Here is a 19,267-nt window from a genome sequence, read left to right on the forward strand (position 1 = left end):
GCTACTACTGCATTTCAGCCAGACCGCTAGGGAGGTGGACTTGGAAATGTGTTGTGGATAAATTGCATACAACTACTGAGAATTAAAAAAACTACTGAGAATGGAAAGAAGATTAGAGAATTGTTGTGAAGGTCTGGGATCACGTTTGGTTAGAACTCTGAGTCAACATCATGGCAGAACACTTTACTCAGTTCAACTGACTTATTTCAAGAATAGATCTATTAAGAGTATACCAAAATTCCCTTTATGGATCCACTTAAAGATCAAAATTCTCCACGGTCACAGAGGAGAAAGTTACAAAATGAAGCAAGACTATTAGATTTCACTTGGTTTATCTCCTCTAGGAGATCTTAATTGCTCCCCAAGAAAAATATATTCTTTCCCATATATTACCTCCTTTTTTACTTCTCTGGGAGGTCCTACTCTATCCTTACCACACAGAAAACTTAGTAAAAGATCCAGCTATTCATTTGAAAGCCTGAAAGCATCAGATTCTATTTCTGTTAATACTTCACTTATATAAATTCCTATTTTATTTCCAACACCATCTCACGACAGTTTTATATAGGTTTTAAAATGAAATCTTTCTAAAACCTTGCCTTTTCTGAGAGTCTAGATTTACTTTTACTTTTCATTTACATTTATGTTAGATTTATATTTAGTTTTGTATTTTTTGGAAACTTTCATGATGCCTAAGTGTCCTCCTTCTTCCCTTTTATCATTTTGTCTAAGCACACTGAGACATCTATCCTTTGAAACCAATGGAGGGTCACTTCAGCAATGGAAAAGTATTTTTAAAAAATCTGATTTGTTTCAACGAAGAAGAATTTTCCAGTAAAACCTTACAAGTTATTCATAATAAAACATTTGATAACTTTCTGTTGCATTTAAAACAAACTTAAAAGTATATTTAATGCTTGTAAAGGCTGCTCTTTACCTTGGTGTATATTGTTATTGTGTGTATGCAGACAGTAAAATCAGAGGAAGTCTCCAGTAATCTCACTACAGCTGTACTATTTTTTTTTTTTTTTTTTTTTTTTTTTTTTTGCATTTTTCTGAAGCTGGAAACAGGGAGAGACAGTCAGACAGACTCCCGCATGCGCCCGACCGGGATCCACCCGGCACGCCCACCAGGGGGCGATGCTCTGCCCACCAGGGGGTGATGCTCTGCCCATCCTGGGCGTCGCCATGTTGCGACCCTCCTGGGTGTCGCCATGTTGCGACCAGAGCCACTCTAGCGCCTGGGGCAGAGGCCACAGAGCCATCCCCAGCGCCCGGGCCATCTTTGCTCCAATGGAGCCTTGGCTGCGGGAGGGGAAGAGAGAGACAGAGAGGAAGGCGCGGCGGAGGGGTGGAGAAGCAAATGGGCGCTTCTCCTATGTGCTCTGGCCGGGAATCGAACCCGGGTCCTCCACACGCTAGGCCGACGCTCTACCGCTGAGCCAACCGGCCAGGGCCAACAGCTAGCTGTACTATTTAATATTCATTGGCAACCACTGTACAGGCACCTTTGTCTCAAAAAAGGGGGATTAACAAAACTGTGACCACGGTGCTTGAGCTATAGGAAGTCAAGTGTTTTCTATTCTGGGAGAGAGAACTTTGACTTTTGATTGATAATTTTATTATAACCAAAATTAATACCAGTAAAATGTGAAAGAACCCTCATTTTTGTATAAATAAAGTCTAGTCTGCCTTAATTTATTTATTTATTTTTTTATTTTTATTTTTTCCTGTATTTTTCTGAAGCTGGAACGGGGAGAGACAGTCAGACAGACTCCCGCATGCGCCCGACCGGGATCCATCCGGCACGCCCACCAGGGGACGATGCTCTGCCCCTCCCGGGCATCACTCTGTTGCGACCAGAGCCACTCTAGCACCTGAGGCAGAGGCTGAGGAGCCATCCCCAGCACCCGGGCCATCTTTACTCCAGTGGAGCCTCGGCTGCGGGAGGGGAAGAGAGACAGAGAGGAAGGAGAGGGGGAGGGGTGGAGAAGCAGATGGGCGCCTCTCCTATGTGCCCTGGCCGGGAATCGAACCCAGGACTTCTGCACGCCAGGCTGACGCTCCACCACTGAGCCAACCAGCCAGGGCCAATTTATTTTTTAAATACTTATTTTAAACTTGTGAATGCTTGTGTGTATATGTACACCAGTAAACAGTTATAACCTGGTTCTCGTTCCTTTAGTCACTTCCCCAATTCACTAAAATGTTAAAATTTTTAAAATTCAACAGCAGGGTGAGGAGGACTCATTTTTAAGGAGAGTCCACCCTCATAATGGCAGATCAATGGCAGGAATGGACCAGAAGCTCAAGCAGGAAGTGCTCATCCACAGGTAAAGGACAGCCAATGCTGAGAAAATAAAGAGCTTGTTCTCCGGGGCTTAGATGGACTTAGCAGGAAGCAAGTAGAAGGAAATATAAATGCAAGAAATCAGTTGGCACCTGTATGCAGAAGGGCTGATAACAGGGTAGGGGAGCAGAAACGGGGCTAATAAAAACCCATGAATTGAAAAGAAAAGTATGTTAACTTTGCTAAAGAGAGAGGAGAAAAGTGTATTTGGATCACTGCAACTTTTAGTTTTTAAGTGGATGTAACAGAACTAAAGAAATAATAATGCTTTCTGTTTGCTACTTTCAAATCTTGCTCTAAAAGCAATGTATGGCATAACATGAATGAAGATGAAATTGAATCTGTGTCTTTGGTGTTCAGTTAGAAAAGCAGGGTATGGTTAGTTTTTTGTTTGTTTGTTTAAGAATAGGTAAACGGATTGCCTGTCCCATTTTTGTATTTCTTTATTCTGAATTAACCTCAACAGTGGGTCTAGACAGGTCTACTTAGCAGTACTATTTCCAGTGTCTCTGGGATTTCACTCACCCACTTAGAGATTATCTTTCTCCCTTTATTCTAAGCAGAGATGAAACAATCCATAAAATAAAGCTGATGGATCAGTGAAAACAAAGCTATAGGCTTCAAAATATGTATAATCTAGATCAAGGGACTCCTGACTACAACCAAGGAACACACCTGACTCATCACAGTTTCTTTTTTATAAATCATCTTATGAGAACACAGCCCTGCACATTCATTTATGTATTGTGTGTGACTTTTTTTTTTGCAGATTTAAATAATTGCAACAAAGACCGTATAGCTTTAAAAGCTTCTAATATTTAGAAAAAGACTTTCTTAAATAAAGTTTTCAGGGTCTCCACATTTATATTCAAATCCAAGTTGATCCTATCACCTATTAGTTGTCTGAGACTGGAGAGGGTATCACTTAACCTCTCCAAGACTCAGTTTTCTCATCTCTAAATTGGGAACAATAACGGAATCCATTTTTCTAGGACGCTGTGAGAAATACTCAACGTGGTAATCCATGAGCCTGGCACAAAATAAGTACTATATCAGTGTAACCTATTACTATTATTCCCCTAAAATCCTTTATGCAAGAATATGCTGTAATAGCTTCATCCCTTTCTACAAGATAAATATACAGCTCTCAGACACTTGAGGGCATTTGGAATGAAGATTTCACCATATTTCTATAATGTGATTAAAATGAACACAAATTCTAGTTTAATTAAACATTGAGACTGGCAATTGTGCATCGGGCAGAAGCACATTTCTAGTAAATGTTTAATAATGTGATTACAGCGTGTGCTGCATGCACTGGGGTATGGGAAACAATAGTAAATTTGCATGTGAATTTAGAGCTGTCAACCAAATGAATTTGAGCTCTACATACACAATGCAAACTGGAGTGCTCCTGGGAAACGGATGGAAAGTGGGGTAGCACAAAAGGATAGGAGTGTAGGAACTTATAAACCTATATAGAATCCTAGCACTGACACTTTGTGGCCCTGTGACTGCAACATGGGTGTTCCAACTCCTTGAGCCTTGGTTTATTTAACCTGTAAAAGAGGTAGATTAATATTCTTTTCCCTTAAAACCATTGGGAAGATGACAGTAAGTGAAATAACGCACGAACAATAGTTTAGGGTTGTGTATGCCTAGTTAGGGTAGCAGAGTTTGTTACCATTGTCCTATAGAACCCAGGGTCACAGCCCCCAAGTTCAAGCTCTAAAGGCACTTATGTGTGCCCTTGAACCCAGATCTCACCTGAGATCATATATCCATAACTAATATGGATTCACACATAAAGTAGATTTTGAATAAATATTTGTTGAAGGGTGAATGAATATATGTATAAGGAGATTGCTCCATTCAAAGTTACCCCGCTGATTGGTATAGGAGATTAGTAACATTTTTAAAATATAAAAAGCAACACCAGTTAGTAAAAATATTTCTAAAGAGTTTCTGCCTTTTGAAAGTACAATATAATTACTTTTTTTCTGGCCCATTATCAATTGATTTCTATCAGTTGTTTTGATACAACCCTTAGCTTTTGGCTTGAATTGTTATTTTCCACTCATGTACCTAGTCACTAAGTGATTTTATGCAGCACTGTTTATCAACCATGGGCATTTGGCAAGTCCCTCCAGCCAGGCCCACACAGAGCTTCAGGGACTTACTGTAAGGCTGTAAAAGTACCACGTGAAAAAGAACTCCATTTCATGGAGCAAACTGCACACACCCCTGGGCATCCAATCCAGTGCACATGAACTCCATGAAGATTAGCAGTGCCTCTTTGTCCTTGACTCCTTCTCTCCTTCCTCCTCTAACCCTCCTTCCCCCTTCTTCAGCCTGCTGGGGTATTGACAGGGACTTTAGAGGAGTGGAAGGTCTTTATCTCTTTGAGAAGAGCTGCAATATGATTACAATCGATTGAGTGATTTACAGTTTGGAGCGCCTTTCATTACCCTCTGTGCTTTATAGAATTATAAATGATGTAGTGTATAAGAATATATATTATTATTATTGGCTACTTTTGTGTATCACCTTTCTCTAAGAAACTAAATATTCTTTCTTTTTTTTTTTTAGATTTTAAATAATGAGAGGGACCCTGCATCCTTGTACAAAACTTAAATTGAAGAGATTGAAAATTGAAAACTTTTCCCATAAATAAAGTTATGCTCTTGTATGAGCATTAGGATATTCGATGTTCATATAATTCTGGGGCAGAGGGACAATGGCATAGGATAATTGCACTTTATGTTGGAATAATAATTCTAGATTTTCATAAATAAAAACAAATTCTGCATGCCAGAATTTTTATTTACTACCTAAACTAGAGATTCTTTGTAATTCACTCAGTCTAGCTTTGAAATTATGCAATATTTAATGATTATTTTAATTTGGAAGAATTTGTATAATTACATATGCCTTACATAGAGTGAGATATCACTAGTATTTTTATGTTACAGTTTCTCAAATGAATATAAATTAAAAACCACATAAAAGGTGAGCACACTGTATTTCTAATCTTGAAAACATTATTCCATGAATTTGGTTTAATATAAATATACTTATTATTCATAAAAATTAGGAAACATATTTCCTTAAATAATACCTAGAAGTAACTTTGAAATGTGGAAAATACTTAACGTACAGTTAAATAAATATGTATTGTGTGCCTTTAAATTCATTAAAGTTCACCTTCCCCTCTAAATACTACTAAAGATGAGAAAAACAAATTATGTCCCAAGACTAAGTTGTTTATCTTGTAAAGCCCTATAGAAGTTTCCATAAAAATTATTATTTGCTTAATAACCCTCTACATCAAAACCACTGCTCTCTTCACAAATCAATTCCAGATAAATAATTTAGTTACTATAATTTCTACTATATTATCTGATATACATCTTTATCATTATAACAAATTCTTTTTTTGTGTTATTTAATTATTTTATAAATGATCTTGAACTTAATGTCTAAGGGACATGTGTTTATATGTTTTCTTTCTCTTTCCCAAATGTTCTTCTCTTTCAAAGTATGTCTCTCTCTCTCTCTCTGTCTCCCTAACGCGCGCGCGCACACACACACACACACACACATAAACAAAAACACTAATCCTATGTTGACCCTTAGAAATATGGGAGGATTAGAGGCACCAACTGCCACACAACCCAAAAGCCATGTATAAGTTTTGACTCAGCTACTGATAGCCTACTTTTGACCAAAAGGTCTTACTGATAACATACACTCAATTAATACATATTTTGTATGCTTTATATATATAATATACATATTCTTACAATAAAATTAGCTCAAGTAAAGAAAATACTAAAATATCATAGGGAAAAGAAAGTACATTTACAGTAATTATTGCAAGAAATAAAAATAAATGTGTATAAGTAGACCCACACAGTTCAAGCCTATGTTGTTCAAGGTCAGTAGTATAGTCTTGTCTTTTTTCTTCTGGGTATTTATGTTTAATTTTAGCATTAGTCAGAAATCTTGAAATTTTTGCCTTGAACTACTTATCAGCTTCTAGGAGACACTGACAGGGAGAGAAAGGCTCTAGATTTTATAGCAATGAATGTATAGGCGGGCCCTCACTTATGATGGTTTGAATGAAGACTTTCGACTTCATGGTGGTGTGAAAGCAATACACTCAACAGAAACTGTACTTTGAACTCTGAATTTAAATGTTTTCCCAGACTAGTGATATGCAATAGATACTCGCTGATGACACTGGGCATTGGCAGAGAGCCTCAGCTCCCAGTCAGCCCCAAGATCAAGAGGGTAATGACCAATACTCTATAGTGTACTCACTGTGTTGAATTATTATGCTCAACTTCAGGCTAATGTTAGAGTTATGAGCACGTTTAAGGTAGGCTGGACTAAACTATGATGTTTGGTAGATAAAGTATATTAAATACATTTTCAACTTATAGTATTTTCAACCTAATGGTGGATTTATTAGGATGTAACTCCATTGTAAGTTAAGTGGCATCTGTATTTAACTTGTAACTTGTACAAAGCTGTTTACCTTGTGCCTGGAAATTCACAGAAGGCAAAAGATTGCCTGGTTAAAAAAATAGAAGAAAATAATACTAAGCACCATCTCATCACTCTTCCATTCCTCAAGCAAGAATATTAAAATGTAAAACAGAATTCCATCTAATATAGCTCTTCCCTTCTGCTTAGATATAGTGCTAGCAGGTAAAATGGGATCACTTAGAGAAAAAAGCTGCCAAAGTCCCCAAAGGCCTAACTGATGGCGCGGAGGAAGGCAGATGTCATAAATGCTCAGGGAAGTGCTGACTTCTAAATTGGCAGAAATTAGAGATTTAACTTGAGAGAAAAATTCTAAATTGTCCAGGTTTGAGATAAGACCAAAAGAACCCCATGGAAGGAGCAGAATGCAATTAAAACCTGGGGCTGTGAAGCCTGGTGGTCTTGGTTTAGAACATCACCAGCACTGCCACTCATTCTGTGAGCCAGGCAACTACCTAAGATCCCTGCAACTGTTCCCAATCTGTAATATGAGAATGAAACTAACATTGGCCTCAAAGGTTAAATCAGGGCTTAAGAAGGTGGATGTGAAAGCCTTGGCTTCCTGGTTCATTGGTAGAGTGTCATCCCAGCGTGTGGAAGTCCCTGGTTTGATTCCTGCTCAGGGCACACAGGAGAAGTGATCATCTGCTTCTCTATCCTTCCTCCTCTCCCTTCTTTCTGTCTATCTTTCTCTTACCATCCTGTAGCCATGGCTCAAATGAGCAAGTTGGCCACAGACACTGAGGATGACTCTATATCCTTGTCTCAGGTGCTAAAATAGCTTGTTTGCTGAGCAATGGAGCAGCGGCCCCAGATTGGCACAGCATAGCCGAGTAGGGAGCTTGCCAGGTGGATCCTGGTTGGGGCACATGCAGGAGTCTGTCTCTGCCTCCCTGTCTCTCACTTGATAAAAAAAAAAGAAGATGGACATGAAGCAGGGTATATGTAATAAATGCCCAACAGTAGGCAGCCACCATCATCTGGATGAACTGGCAGAGCGAAGGTAGTGGCATCTGCCATTTTTGACATTACTGAGACAACCACCCTCAGTATCGAGTGAAGTTATTATCCCAGTGATCATGTAAGGTCAAAATACATTTTTTTTTATTTATTCATTTTTAGAGAGGAGAGAGAGAGGGAGAGAGAGGAGAGAGAGACAGAGAGAGAAGGGGGAAGGAGCTGGAAGCATCAACTCCCATATGTGCCTTGACCAGGCAAGCCCAGGGTTTTGAACCGGCAACCTCAGCATTTCCAGGTCGATGCTTTATCCACTGCGCCACCACAGGTCAGGCTCAAAATACATTTGATGAGTTCAGAAGGTAGATGAGAGAAAAGACCCATTATTTTATTAATAATGTAAATGCAAGTTTACATTATGCAAAACAGGTAAAAGGAAATAAAAGATACTATATTCTTGTTCTAGCTGTCCAGTATAAGCTACCAGCCAGCACCTTCATAGCACCAATCTGAGAATTGAATGAAAAAATATATTTGCATCCCTCAGTGCCTTGCTCATAACAACTTCACAGTAAAAATAAGCCTTCGGTGCCTCGGTCAAACCAGCCACATTGCAAGTATGGCTACCTGTGGTTAAAAGCTACTGTATTGAATAGCATAGTCTGCGAGACAAATAAAAGACACGGTTAGCACTCTAAATATCAGGGATTCTCAAAAGCAGCTGCATATAAAATCACGATGGGATTTTAGAGAATATTAATTCCTGGAGTACTGGTCCTCCTATTTTCCTGTGTACACAAATCACTGGGTATCTTGTTAAAATGCAGATCTTGATTCAGGGGGTCTTAGGTGGGGCAAAGAGTCTGCATTTTTAAGAAGCTCCAGGTTGCTGCTGCTAATCCAAGGACCACAACCCAGACCATTTAAATGAGATGATTTGGGACTAAGGCCTGAGCACACACAGTTTATAAAAACTTACCAGGAGAATCTCATATGCAGCCAAGTTAAAAAAACACTGCTACGTACACATACACATACTCAATTGAAAAGATTTTAAAAACACTTCTTTTTTTCCCCAACCAAAGACCAACTTCCATGTTGGAAGTCCCTTGGAAATAGAAACTCGCCTACTTGTGAATCCTACTTTATTCCTGAACAATTGGAAAGAATGAACATTTAGCAGTGCAAATATTTGGGATGCAACTGGACTGACTGATTAATGGACAGGTTTTGCGACAGAATGTTGAAAGAACTTAATTATATAAGATGGTTTTAAAAAGTGTTCCTAGCAATGGTCAGACAATGCATTAAGTAAGCTTCTCCCCATTCGTCATTATATCTCTGCAGTGCTGGGAGCCACGCAACAATGGCTTCTCTTCTCGGTTGTGTTTGTACTTCCTATTCCTGTTGCAAAACTTCATTACCTATGCGCCTTCTCCCATTGAACAGAAGGTAACGCGAGTCCTGAACGATGAATGAGCAGGTAGATGGGCCTTGTTTTAATGTGTGCTTCAAATCTGGCAAGGCTTCAAAGGCTTGCAGCCAAAGAAGGAAAGAAAAGGAAAGAAAAGCTTCTGGCTAGGAATTAACGGAAAACCCAAGGCCTGAGAGCTGTCAGCCTCAAGTCAAATACATAGACTCGTTTTTAACCCTTCGAAGTCTCAATAACCTAGGATGAGATGTGGACAAAAAATGTCTTTCTTATACCCATGTATACTGTCTAAACCGTGAAAGGTCATTCAGCATTTAAAATTAAACTCCTTGGAAATTTTCTCTAACTCAATCATTCTCAAATGGAGACGATTTTGTCCCTCAAAGGACATCTGGTATTGGAGAGATGCTACTTGTGTGCAGCTGGTGGAATCAGGGATGCTGTTAAACGGCCCACAGTGCACAGGGCAGCCTGATACAGCAAAGGATTATCTAGTTCAAAATGCCAATACTGCCAAGGTTGAGAAACCCTAGTAACTAAACTAGCCCATCAGGGATTTCAAGTTGAGAATATTTTTGATGGAAAAGCAAAAACAAAACAAAAACCTAAAATCCTAGAGTCAGTCAATAAAAGCATGACTCCGAGGAATGAAAAAATTTGCAGGAAATTTGAGGTAGTACCACCTGAGGATCAGAACAGGAATCTTGGCTCTACCCCTTAAGCTGTGTGATACTGGGTAAGTTATTTAGCCTTTTACAGCCTCAATGATGTAACCTTAAAATGGGTATAGTGGTCATAATAATATCAAATCCGGTTCCCTTATAGGGTAGAGTGAGACTCAAATACAATAATGCATATAAGGCATTTTCAGCACAGGTAAGCATTATAACACTGTTCTTACTTACAACCCTTATAAAGACAAGGTTTTGTAGAATTTGACACATTCAAATATAAAGGAGTTTTTTTGTTTGTTTGTTTTGGTTTTGTATTTTTCTGAAGTTGGAAACGGGGAGAGACAGTCAGACAGACTCCCGCATGCGCCCGACCAGGATCCACCCAGCACGCCCACCAGGGGGCGATACTCTGCCCATCTGGAGTATTGCTCTGTTGCAACCAGAGCCATTCTAACTCCTGAGGCAGAGGCCATAGAGCCATCCTCAGTGCCCGGGCAAACTTTGCTCCAATGGAGCCTTGGCTGCGGCAGGGGAGGAGAGAGACAGAGAGGAAGGAGAGGGGAAGGGGTGGAGAAGCAGATGGGCGCTTCTCCTGTGTGCTCTGCCTGGGAATCAAACCCGGGACTCCTGCATGCCAGGCCGATGCTCTACCACTGAGCCAACCAGCCAGGGCCAAGAGGGAGTTTTCTTATGTAGGGTCCTAGAAGAGGAGCCACTTCTACATCCTTTTCACGTTCTCAGTTGGGTAGTCGAACAGGATTTAAGCTTAGATTACCAGTGGGCACTTTATTGACTCAGGATGGGAGTTTCAGTTAAGAGCACTTGGTATGCAGTATCAAGAAGAAATGCACAAACAGACAACTGAGACCCAGCTCTCCTCAGCACCACCTGCCATGAGAACTTGGGAAGCTGTTCGGTTCATCGGTCTTCCCTTTCCAGGAAGCCTGGCTCTGACTTGAGAAGCCCCTTTCTGCACAGTGCTCAGGGTTCTAATAGCTCTGAGGATATAATTCGGCCACCCACTCAGAGCAGAGAAAGGATCTTTAGCAATCCCAGGAAGCCCAGCCTCCCGGGGGCCCTACAGCTGGGTCTAAAATTAGTTTTTCATTCTGAACGCACCTCTCTCCTCCCCTCCCTTGTTCCCACCACTGCATCGTGTCAAGACAGAAATCAGAGGCCTTATGAAGAACATTTGTCAGTGTCTAGATGCCAGCTTTGGGCTGGCGCTTCTTTTATTTTCCTGTCCTGTTCCTTGGCCTTTCTATTTCCAGGTTCAAAGAGAGAAGGTGCTTTTGAGTACTGTCTCCCAGAATTAAGTGATATAAGGTTCCAGCGGCTATAAACCTATTTTCATTTAGGAGTCTTCCTTATTCACAAAAAAGCGTGTTTGCTTCATGCCCTGTGTCCTGCTGGTTTCTAAATATATGAAGCTTCAAATGAAGCGATAAAACTATCCCCTAATTTTTGTGAGTAGTATATTTCACAGAGGGATGTTTCAGTAGAGCCACATAAAATCCTATACATGCCCATGAGAACATTCTGGAGTTGGTGCATTCATCCTGAAACACAGGGACTTGTTGAAAGGAAACAATGGCCTGATGGCTTGTTTTCAGAATGAGCTAACTTTTGTGAATATTCTATGGGAGCCACTCCATATTTCTTTACAGTTTAAACATTAGCAATTATCAAATAACACAACTGAACTCATTGTGATGTTTTTTTTATTTTATATTTATTACTACCAATAAATCAATAAATATCTTGGAAAAATGAGAAGGGAACACGTCCATAGAAACTGTATCAGGGTGGCTTTGTTCTTTGATGCCCAGATACAGGGAGGTATGTTGCTTTTATGGTTTAATATGGATTAGTTAAGCACTGCCAGATTGCTCTAATGACGCTTTGCATTTTGTTAAACGGACACTTTCAGTCTCACAGGGAAGCAGGCAGCAGAGAAAGGAAGGTATCCCAAGCTCAAAAGTGAGCTACTCCTAGGAAGTCTTGGAAGAGCAGAGTGTGAAACTAGAATATTGAACTTTCCAATTCTGCCTTCCAAGCTAGGCAACAAAGTAAGGTGAGAGTTTCTTTAAATACTCATCATTCTTTCGATTGCTTCACGGAAGCACATCACCATTGTTCTCATGAGGGTAGCTTGAACTCATTACAGATGAGTTTTTCAGCACAGCTTAAAAGAACTTCTCTTTTTAAAGGAGGGTTTTCAACTCCACATCTCACAATAACCATCTCTGTGTGGTTATTGATATTCACCTTTGTAAACGTGACACATTTAATAAAGGAATAAAACCTAAAATGACACAACAAAAGATTGATGCCCCTTCCTATCTATGTACTTTTCAAAATATCCGATTTGCTGTCAGAGCAACAGTGGAAACGGTGCCCGGTGGAGAACAGGAGAATCTGGTCTTAGTTCTATGCCTTGTTCACTTGTGACATTAGGGAAGACCAGCATCTTCCCAGGCCCTCTCTTTCAATTTGATACATAGAAAAAGAATATGTACTATACTCAATTTAGTAGTCAAAATGAAGTAATCTTTATGAGTGAATATGTAATAGTAAAAAAAAAAAATGCTACCCAAATGTTTGGTAATCTTCACAGCTAACATTTATTGAGCATTGATTTAATTGACCCAGAATTTTTTTGAGCTTTTTACATGCCTTTGACTCGCTTAGTGTTTAGTATTACTGTATTTTGAATGACAGGTGGAAAGAGGCATGAATGATTTCCGTGCTGAGGGCGTGTCAAGGTATATTCATCCAGCCTATATTAGAGTCACAGCTAATGACACCAGCATGCCAACTCCAGCCAGTTGCCTCCAAAGCCCATACTTGAAACTACTATACTGTATCATGTCTTATAATAATAACACTTATTATTAAAAAGCAACAGTTATCCATAGTTACCAGTAATAACAGTTTTCAGTGGGAAGCAATGTCATTAAAGCAGGGTTTTCTCTGTTTCAAAAACATAGGAAGCAACCCATAATTTGGAACTAAAGGTGCAAAGAGGTAGGCACATAATAAGGGTCACTGGTTTTCTTACATATCTATGGTTTTTAAATGACCATTAAAGAGCCTTTTCATTGCTGGCAGCAACCTCATAGATTCCATGTTAGCTCAGGGCAAGTGGTTAATATCAATTTAGAAACCTTTGAAATGCTTAATAAAAAAAATAACAAATCTTCCAGCAGCCCTAGCAGCACCAAAGATAATATGCATGAAGAGAGACTGATTTTTCCTATGAGCAAATAAACAGCTTTTAAGATCTCAAGCTAGTCTGACTTCCCCGCAACCCTCTCCCCCTCCCCCTGCCGGAGTTCAAGCAAGAAGCATTTAACAATCAGGTCTATTGGTATCTAGTGCATTTGGATGATGATAAAAATTCATAGTAGTTGTTAACACCTCTGGCTCTCTTCAAAGGCTCAGAGATAAATGCATAAGGTCATTTTTGTGAGTTAATTTAAGGAGTGCTAAGAGTATGACAAGAGACTCTCAGCAAAAGCAGAGCTGGAAATTGTATGGAGACGGAGTGGGTAGAGAAAGGACTAGGCAGGGCTTCCTCCTTCAATATCTTGGGAGTCTTGTGTGCTATATGTGGATGTTGACATAATTCTTAACCCAGGCATAAGAAGATAGGTTATTCGGGGAAAACCCCAGAAGCACAGTTACTTCTGATTGGTTTTTAAAGAATATTAATGCTGAGTTAGGCATGAAAACATAATCACAGCCTTCCAGTCATTCAGAATTCTTGGTCTGCAGTGATTATTAGCTGAACAGCTTTTAAACTTCTGGAAATGTGCTCCTGGCTTTCTCTTCTCTGTGCCCACTTCACAATAAAGAGAGTGAGAGGATAAAAGTGGGAAAGCTATGGGGAGTGTAAGAGATTGACAGTGAGACATAGCATCATGCCCACATGAATGAAAAGTTCAGTATTCTGAGCTATTCTCTTGTATCCACCAGGTGATAATACAATCGTGAAGTGAAGGCCGTTAGCCAAAGTATTTTCCTTTCCATTCCTGAAACATTTAAAATCAGGGTTCATGGTTCTTTTCCTGGGAGAAGTAAGAAATGGGAGGAAAAACTAAGGGATTATTTAAATGATCTCCTTTAAAGAAGGCAGCCTTCCGTCCCATTGCCCTTGAGTTGGCCATCTGGCTCTGGAAGTTTGTTGGCAAGTGCTCCTTGACTATAAAATTTAAATGGATGGTTAACCTCTCTCCCTCCCACACCAGAATGCTTGCCATTAAAACACCTACTAGGACCAATCTCTGAATAACAATGCAGTCTTAGTGTAAGTAAAAAAATAAAATAAAAAAGAACAGAACGAATTGGCAATGTCAACCAAATCAATGAAATCACACCCTTAGTTTTTCTGTTATCCTGATTTATTGCTCATCCATTCAAGTTTAGTGAGCTTCCTTTCAAAGTCTTTCTGCTATCTCTGGCCAAGTGTACCTTCAACCACATCAACTAAATGGTACCACAAAGTCCAGACCTCAAATTGATTATTCTGTGAAGATCAGCAATAGCTCATGATAGAGATGGTGCCCCTTCCTTCCACTGCCTATCATTTGCAGTGACCTGGAAACCATGCAGCAATTGTCTTTGGTATGAGCCAGTCAGGCAGTATTAGTCACGTTGACAAAACGTGTTCAGTGCATAGTTAGTAAGTCTCCAGAAGTTCCCTACCCTGGACCAAGTCCTAAAGAAATAACTTCTCTTCTCAAACAAAAACATAGAAAGGTACGCCTCATGACTGAGTGATGATCATGAGAAAATTACCATTTAGAGGTAAGAATTGGAGAGCATAAAAGAGCAGGGCTATTGAGAGTAAGACCTGTACCTGTGGGGTAATGCTCATTCACTGGCCAGTTGTCCACCTGAAGCGTGGCATTGCCACCATTCCTGGTAAAGCGCACCACGTGGTATTTTCCATCATTTACAGGGGTTCTCTCTTCTTTGATGGAGATGTCAACTGTGCCAATATTGAAGACAACTCCTATTTTCCCTTGTTCCTGTAATAGAGAAACACAAAAGAAATAGTTATCACCAACCACAAGGTTTCCTCCCTTTAAAGTTGATCTGCCAAATAACAATAAATGCGCCGGTACCCAGAGGCAGACATTGGCACAAAGCAAATAACAGTACCATACATTTCTCCATGGGCTTTCATCCTTAACATAAAAACCAACAGTACAAGCTGCCCAAATAGGTCTCATAGACTGCACTGTGCAGGTTACATCATTTGATGGCCCTTCGCGGATATTAAAGCTGGAACCACAGAACTACGTAACAACTGTGTAGTAACACAGCAAAATTCACTTCTGTGCAGTGACTCAGGCCTGTTTTCTAGGAGAAGCTAATAAAACATTAGGTCCTAGAGCACCTCACAATTCATCTTTAAGATTAAAGAGTACAGATAAGCCTGCTTGCACATTTCAGGTAATCAAATTCAATGGGAGGTATACGGAATCATCAGGAGTCAATGGCAGAGAAGTTAGCATTATGGACCAACTCCTGATAATACCATTCTAGATCTAAAACACATAGAAAATGTGTGTCCTCTGTACAGCCCAGTGAAACTGAGCTGGGGTTTTCAGAATCAGATGGCTGTCACCCTTCCTACACTTGTAGCTCTACTCCTTGGGTTAATCGAAAGAGAAATGTAATATGCAGTGCTATAGGTTTATGTTACACAGCAGAAGAGACCTCTGTGGCCACAAAAGATTTCTGTGAGGGAAAACACAAAGAATTCTAGAAAACCAACACTATGGCAATGAAGGTGATAAGAATAGTGCTGGAGATGGTGGTGGGGAAGGAGGAGGTGATACCATCTACCTCCTAAGAAGTGAAACACTGAAGCATAGTAATAATGCTAGTAAAACTCTTACTCTTCCCCTCTAATAATTGGTTATAACTAAGAGTTGGAGGTAGTATTCCAATGAGACTTTCATGTTATGAAAGTAACCTTATGATATAGTCAGTCTTTGTCAACCTCTTACAAATGTATCACAGCATGTAGGGTACCAGGAGGAATAGGCAAAGGAGTAGTCTGATTTACTGGGTAAGCAATACTTTGGACATCAAAAGGTAATACAATTTAGTTGTAGTTCTGGTGTTCTACAAGACCGAGTTATAACATTTGTTCACAAAGTCTGATATCCTCTGTTTCTCAATCCAAGAAGTAGTAGAAGAAGTACAAGGAGGAGGAAGGGGAAAAGGTGGGAGAGGAAAAGGAGAAGGGTGAGGAAGAGGAGGAAGGAAGGTGGAGGCGAAGAAGAAAGAGCAGAGTATGGAAAGAGAAGTCCAGAATCCATTTCAATTAAAATGTAGGAAAGATTTAACTCAATCTCAGATTTAGTAATTTGGTTCATTTACTCATTCATTCAGTACATAAATATAAGGATATTAAAGCACTTACTGTGTTTAAAATCAACAAACTAAGACTTCTGGTGAGAAGTTAGGCACTGGTCTCCATCTAGTTTGGTATGCTTCACTTATTTTTTTTTTCAAAAGACAGGTTTTTCTCAACTTGTCAATTTTCCTTTACTATTTGAATGCATGCTGTGCCCAACAAAAGAGTGGACAAATATCCAGGAGTCTTGATCTTAGAAAGTAGCAATCTAGGCTGATCAACAAAGGCTGCTCTCAGTATGCGGGGATGCTGAGCTGCAGGGCGGATGTCACTGCTTCCTTTGTGTTCTTTAGCATGCAGTGTAACATGACGCCTGCAATTCCCATGTTCTGTTTCCTAGGAAAGGTAATTCAGGTGCCTTCCAACATGACTACATGCACTTATGATTTCTTACACCCCTGTGTACTATGACAGTGTGTTCTCTGTTTTGTTCTGTTTTATTTCCACCTCTACACTTTCAGCACTAAACAAAGTACCTAGAATTAAAATATGACATATAGATAGATGTACCTGATGACAGGGTTTTTTTTTGCATATTTCACACCCATAATTAATAATATTATGACCCATTTTATTCTTATACCTTTATTCTCTAGGAATTCAGAAATGAGAATATGACTTTTTTTTAATGTAAACAATTGGCATTTATTTTTAAGGGTGTGTGTGTGTGTGTGTGTGTGTGTGTGTGTGTATGTGTTGGTACCTAGTCATCCTCATCCCTAAATAAGCAAAGCTATAGTAACCTGGGTAAGCATTTGTTTAGAAAACTGAAAGGAGGACCAGGGGAGTTAAGAAACCATCACTGCAGATACCATTACTCCTCTGCACACCCAAGTGTGGGCTGTTCACTGCACCGCTGTTTTTCAGTGAGAAGCCATTGTGTTGTTCCTGGATGTGTGAAAGGGACTGCTGGTGATTCAACTCCCCTACAAATCACTGATTAATCCTGGATGGAGAACAGTTTTAGGGGGAAAGAGGAGACCATTATACCAGCCTTCTGCCACTTTTTAGCCACAGCAGTGGCAAAGTACAGTTTTGGCTCAGTGAGTTGGCTGATCAGTGAGATATACTCTTGGGTAGATTCTCTGCAAGATCCATAATAGTTTCAGGAAAATAAAAGATTCAATCTCTGCCAGAACAAATATTTGGTCCTTATCTGAGGCTCCACACATTTGCCACCATAATCACTGTTTCAGAGAGGTCTTCCTAATCCTGCAAGCACATAGCTCTGTCAGGGGAGACCCTTACCTGGATGTGGCACTGTGTTTCCTGCAGTGGTAAATGTGGCTGTGGTAGACCTCAGATGTGGTCTCTTTACTCGCATAAAATGTCATTAGTGCAACCTCCTTATCATTTGTCACGGGACCACAGTGGCATCAGAATCTGTGTCTAACTGCTTTGTCTCAGTTCCTTATAAGCCTTGTAGCAAATACCCATATAGTTGCCCACGTTTGAATCGATGACACTCAGCTGTTATGAAAATAAACTCTCGTGGTCCATGTATCCAGAAAAGAGAAGATATAAGACAGAAAAAAAACATTGGCTGTACAGTTAGCCCTGACTGACTTTGGGCAGGCTCCTTAACTTTTCTGACCCATTTCTTGGTAATATATATATTATGGGTATAGGATTTGCATACTTCATAGGGCTGTTGTAAGACTGAAATGGTAAGGTGGATATGAGAGCACTTTACAAATAACAAAATATTATAGAAATATTAGGGATAAATGAAATCAGGAGAAGAAACCATCCAATCATTTGACCACAGACAGCATTGATTAGTGTAGAAATTAACTAATTCAACAGAACAAACATGGCTCTTAGTACAGCATCGTTCAAACAGTACCTATGGCTCTGAAAGCCATATGACATTGGGCAGGTTATTTAACATCTGATTTTCCTGCTATAAAAGGGATGTGTGGACAAGGGAAAGGCTACCTTTGGAGCCTGTTGTGAAGATTTTAGAAGAACACATAGGTGTGAACCACCCAGCAGGTGGCTATGCATACTTTGGGGCCTCAGTAAAGGCCAGTCATTATTCCTCTTTCTTTCCCTCATCAGTGCAGTTGAAAGTAGTGGCATGTGCTGAAGAGCTGTTGGTTGGGCCACATGGTCAACAAGAAATACAACAGAAATAAATGCAGACTTTAGCAAATGGAACAGTACAAAACAACACTGGTGAGGCTGATTTCCTGTCACAAGTTGGTGGTTGCTCTCTCCTCACATTCCCTGATGCCTTTTATAAACCTCTCCCAGAGAAGCAAGGTGTAGCTGCTGAAACAGCATGGCTATAAACATTAATAATGTCATACCCATCACTATTAAAGTTGCTACCCAGTCAATCACTTCAATCTATGTTTTCCTTCAATATTAAAAACAAAGACAAGTGGTGAATCAGAAGACATTACCAAAAAATTCTCAAGTGCATTCAGAAAATAGACAAACAAAACAAAAGAAACAAACTGAACAGTACAGCAAATAGCTGTCTTTAAATAGCTAGGAAGTCATTCTTCATCAAAAAGGACTGTTTGTGAGCCTACCTGGTTTCCCAAATTAGCCAGGTTCCAGTTTTCTGATTCTCTTATCAGCTACATTATGTAGCTAGTGCTGTGGAGGTGACCCAGAAAATGGGTACTACCAACACTGGGGTCACATTTCAGCAGCAAAATTACACAAGGGCAAGAAAAACCCTCAGGAATCAAGATCTCCCCGAAGACCACTGCTTCATTCATTCCTGAACGCCCTCCAGGGAAGCAGATGGCACCACCTGCTCGTTCAGAATGTTGCAGCTGACAGAAACGGAGTTGGGACTCTCAAATGTATGGCAGGGGCATGTATAAAGGAAGCAATTCCCGACAGCTTAACCCCCAGGC

The 19,267-nt window shown here is 39.9% G+C and overlaps 1 protein-coding gene across 16 annotated transcripts in view; it reads right to left on the reverse strand.

The window, feature by feature from the left end:
* NRXN3 (neurexin 3) overlaps positions 1 to 19,267 on the reverse strand; it is a 1,648,091-nt gene that overhangs the window by 179,082 nt on the left and 1,449,742 nt on the right. For all 16 annotated transcript variants that reach the window (XR_010731058.1, XR_010731057.1, XR_010731056.1 and 13 more), the window contains one exon: positions 14,823 to 14,994. Coding sequence is in view for 13 of the 16 variants with exons in the window: in XM_066272928.1 (XP_066129025.1) it covers positions 14,823 to 14,994 (172 nt within the window). In the remaining 3 variants the exon portion in view is untranslated. The remainder of the gene's footprint in view (positions 1 to 14,822; positions 14,995 to 19,267) is intronic.

Source organism: Saccopteryx bilineata, chromosome 4, assembly GCF_036850765.1.
Source record: "Saccopteryx bilineata isolate mSacBil1 chromosome 4, mSacBil1_pri_phased_curated, whole genome shotgun sequence".
Taxonomy (NCBI): Eukaryota; Metazoa; Chordata; class Mammalia; order Chiroptera; family Emballonuridae; genus Saccopteryx; species Saccopteryx bilineata.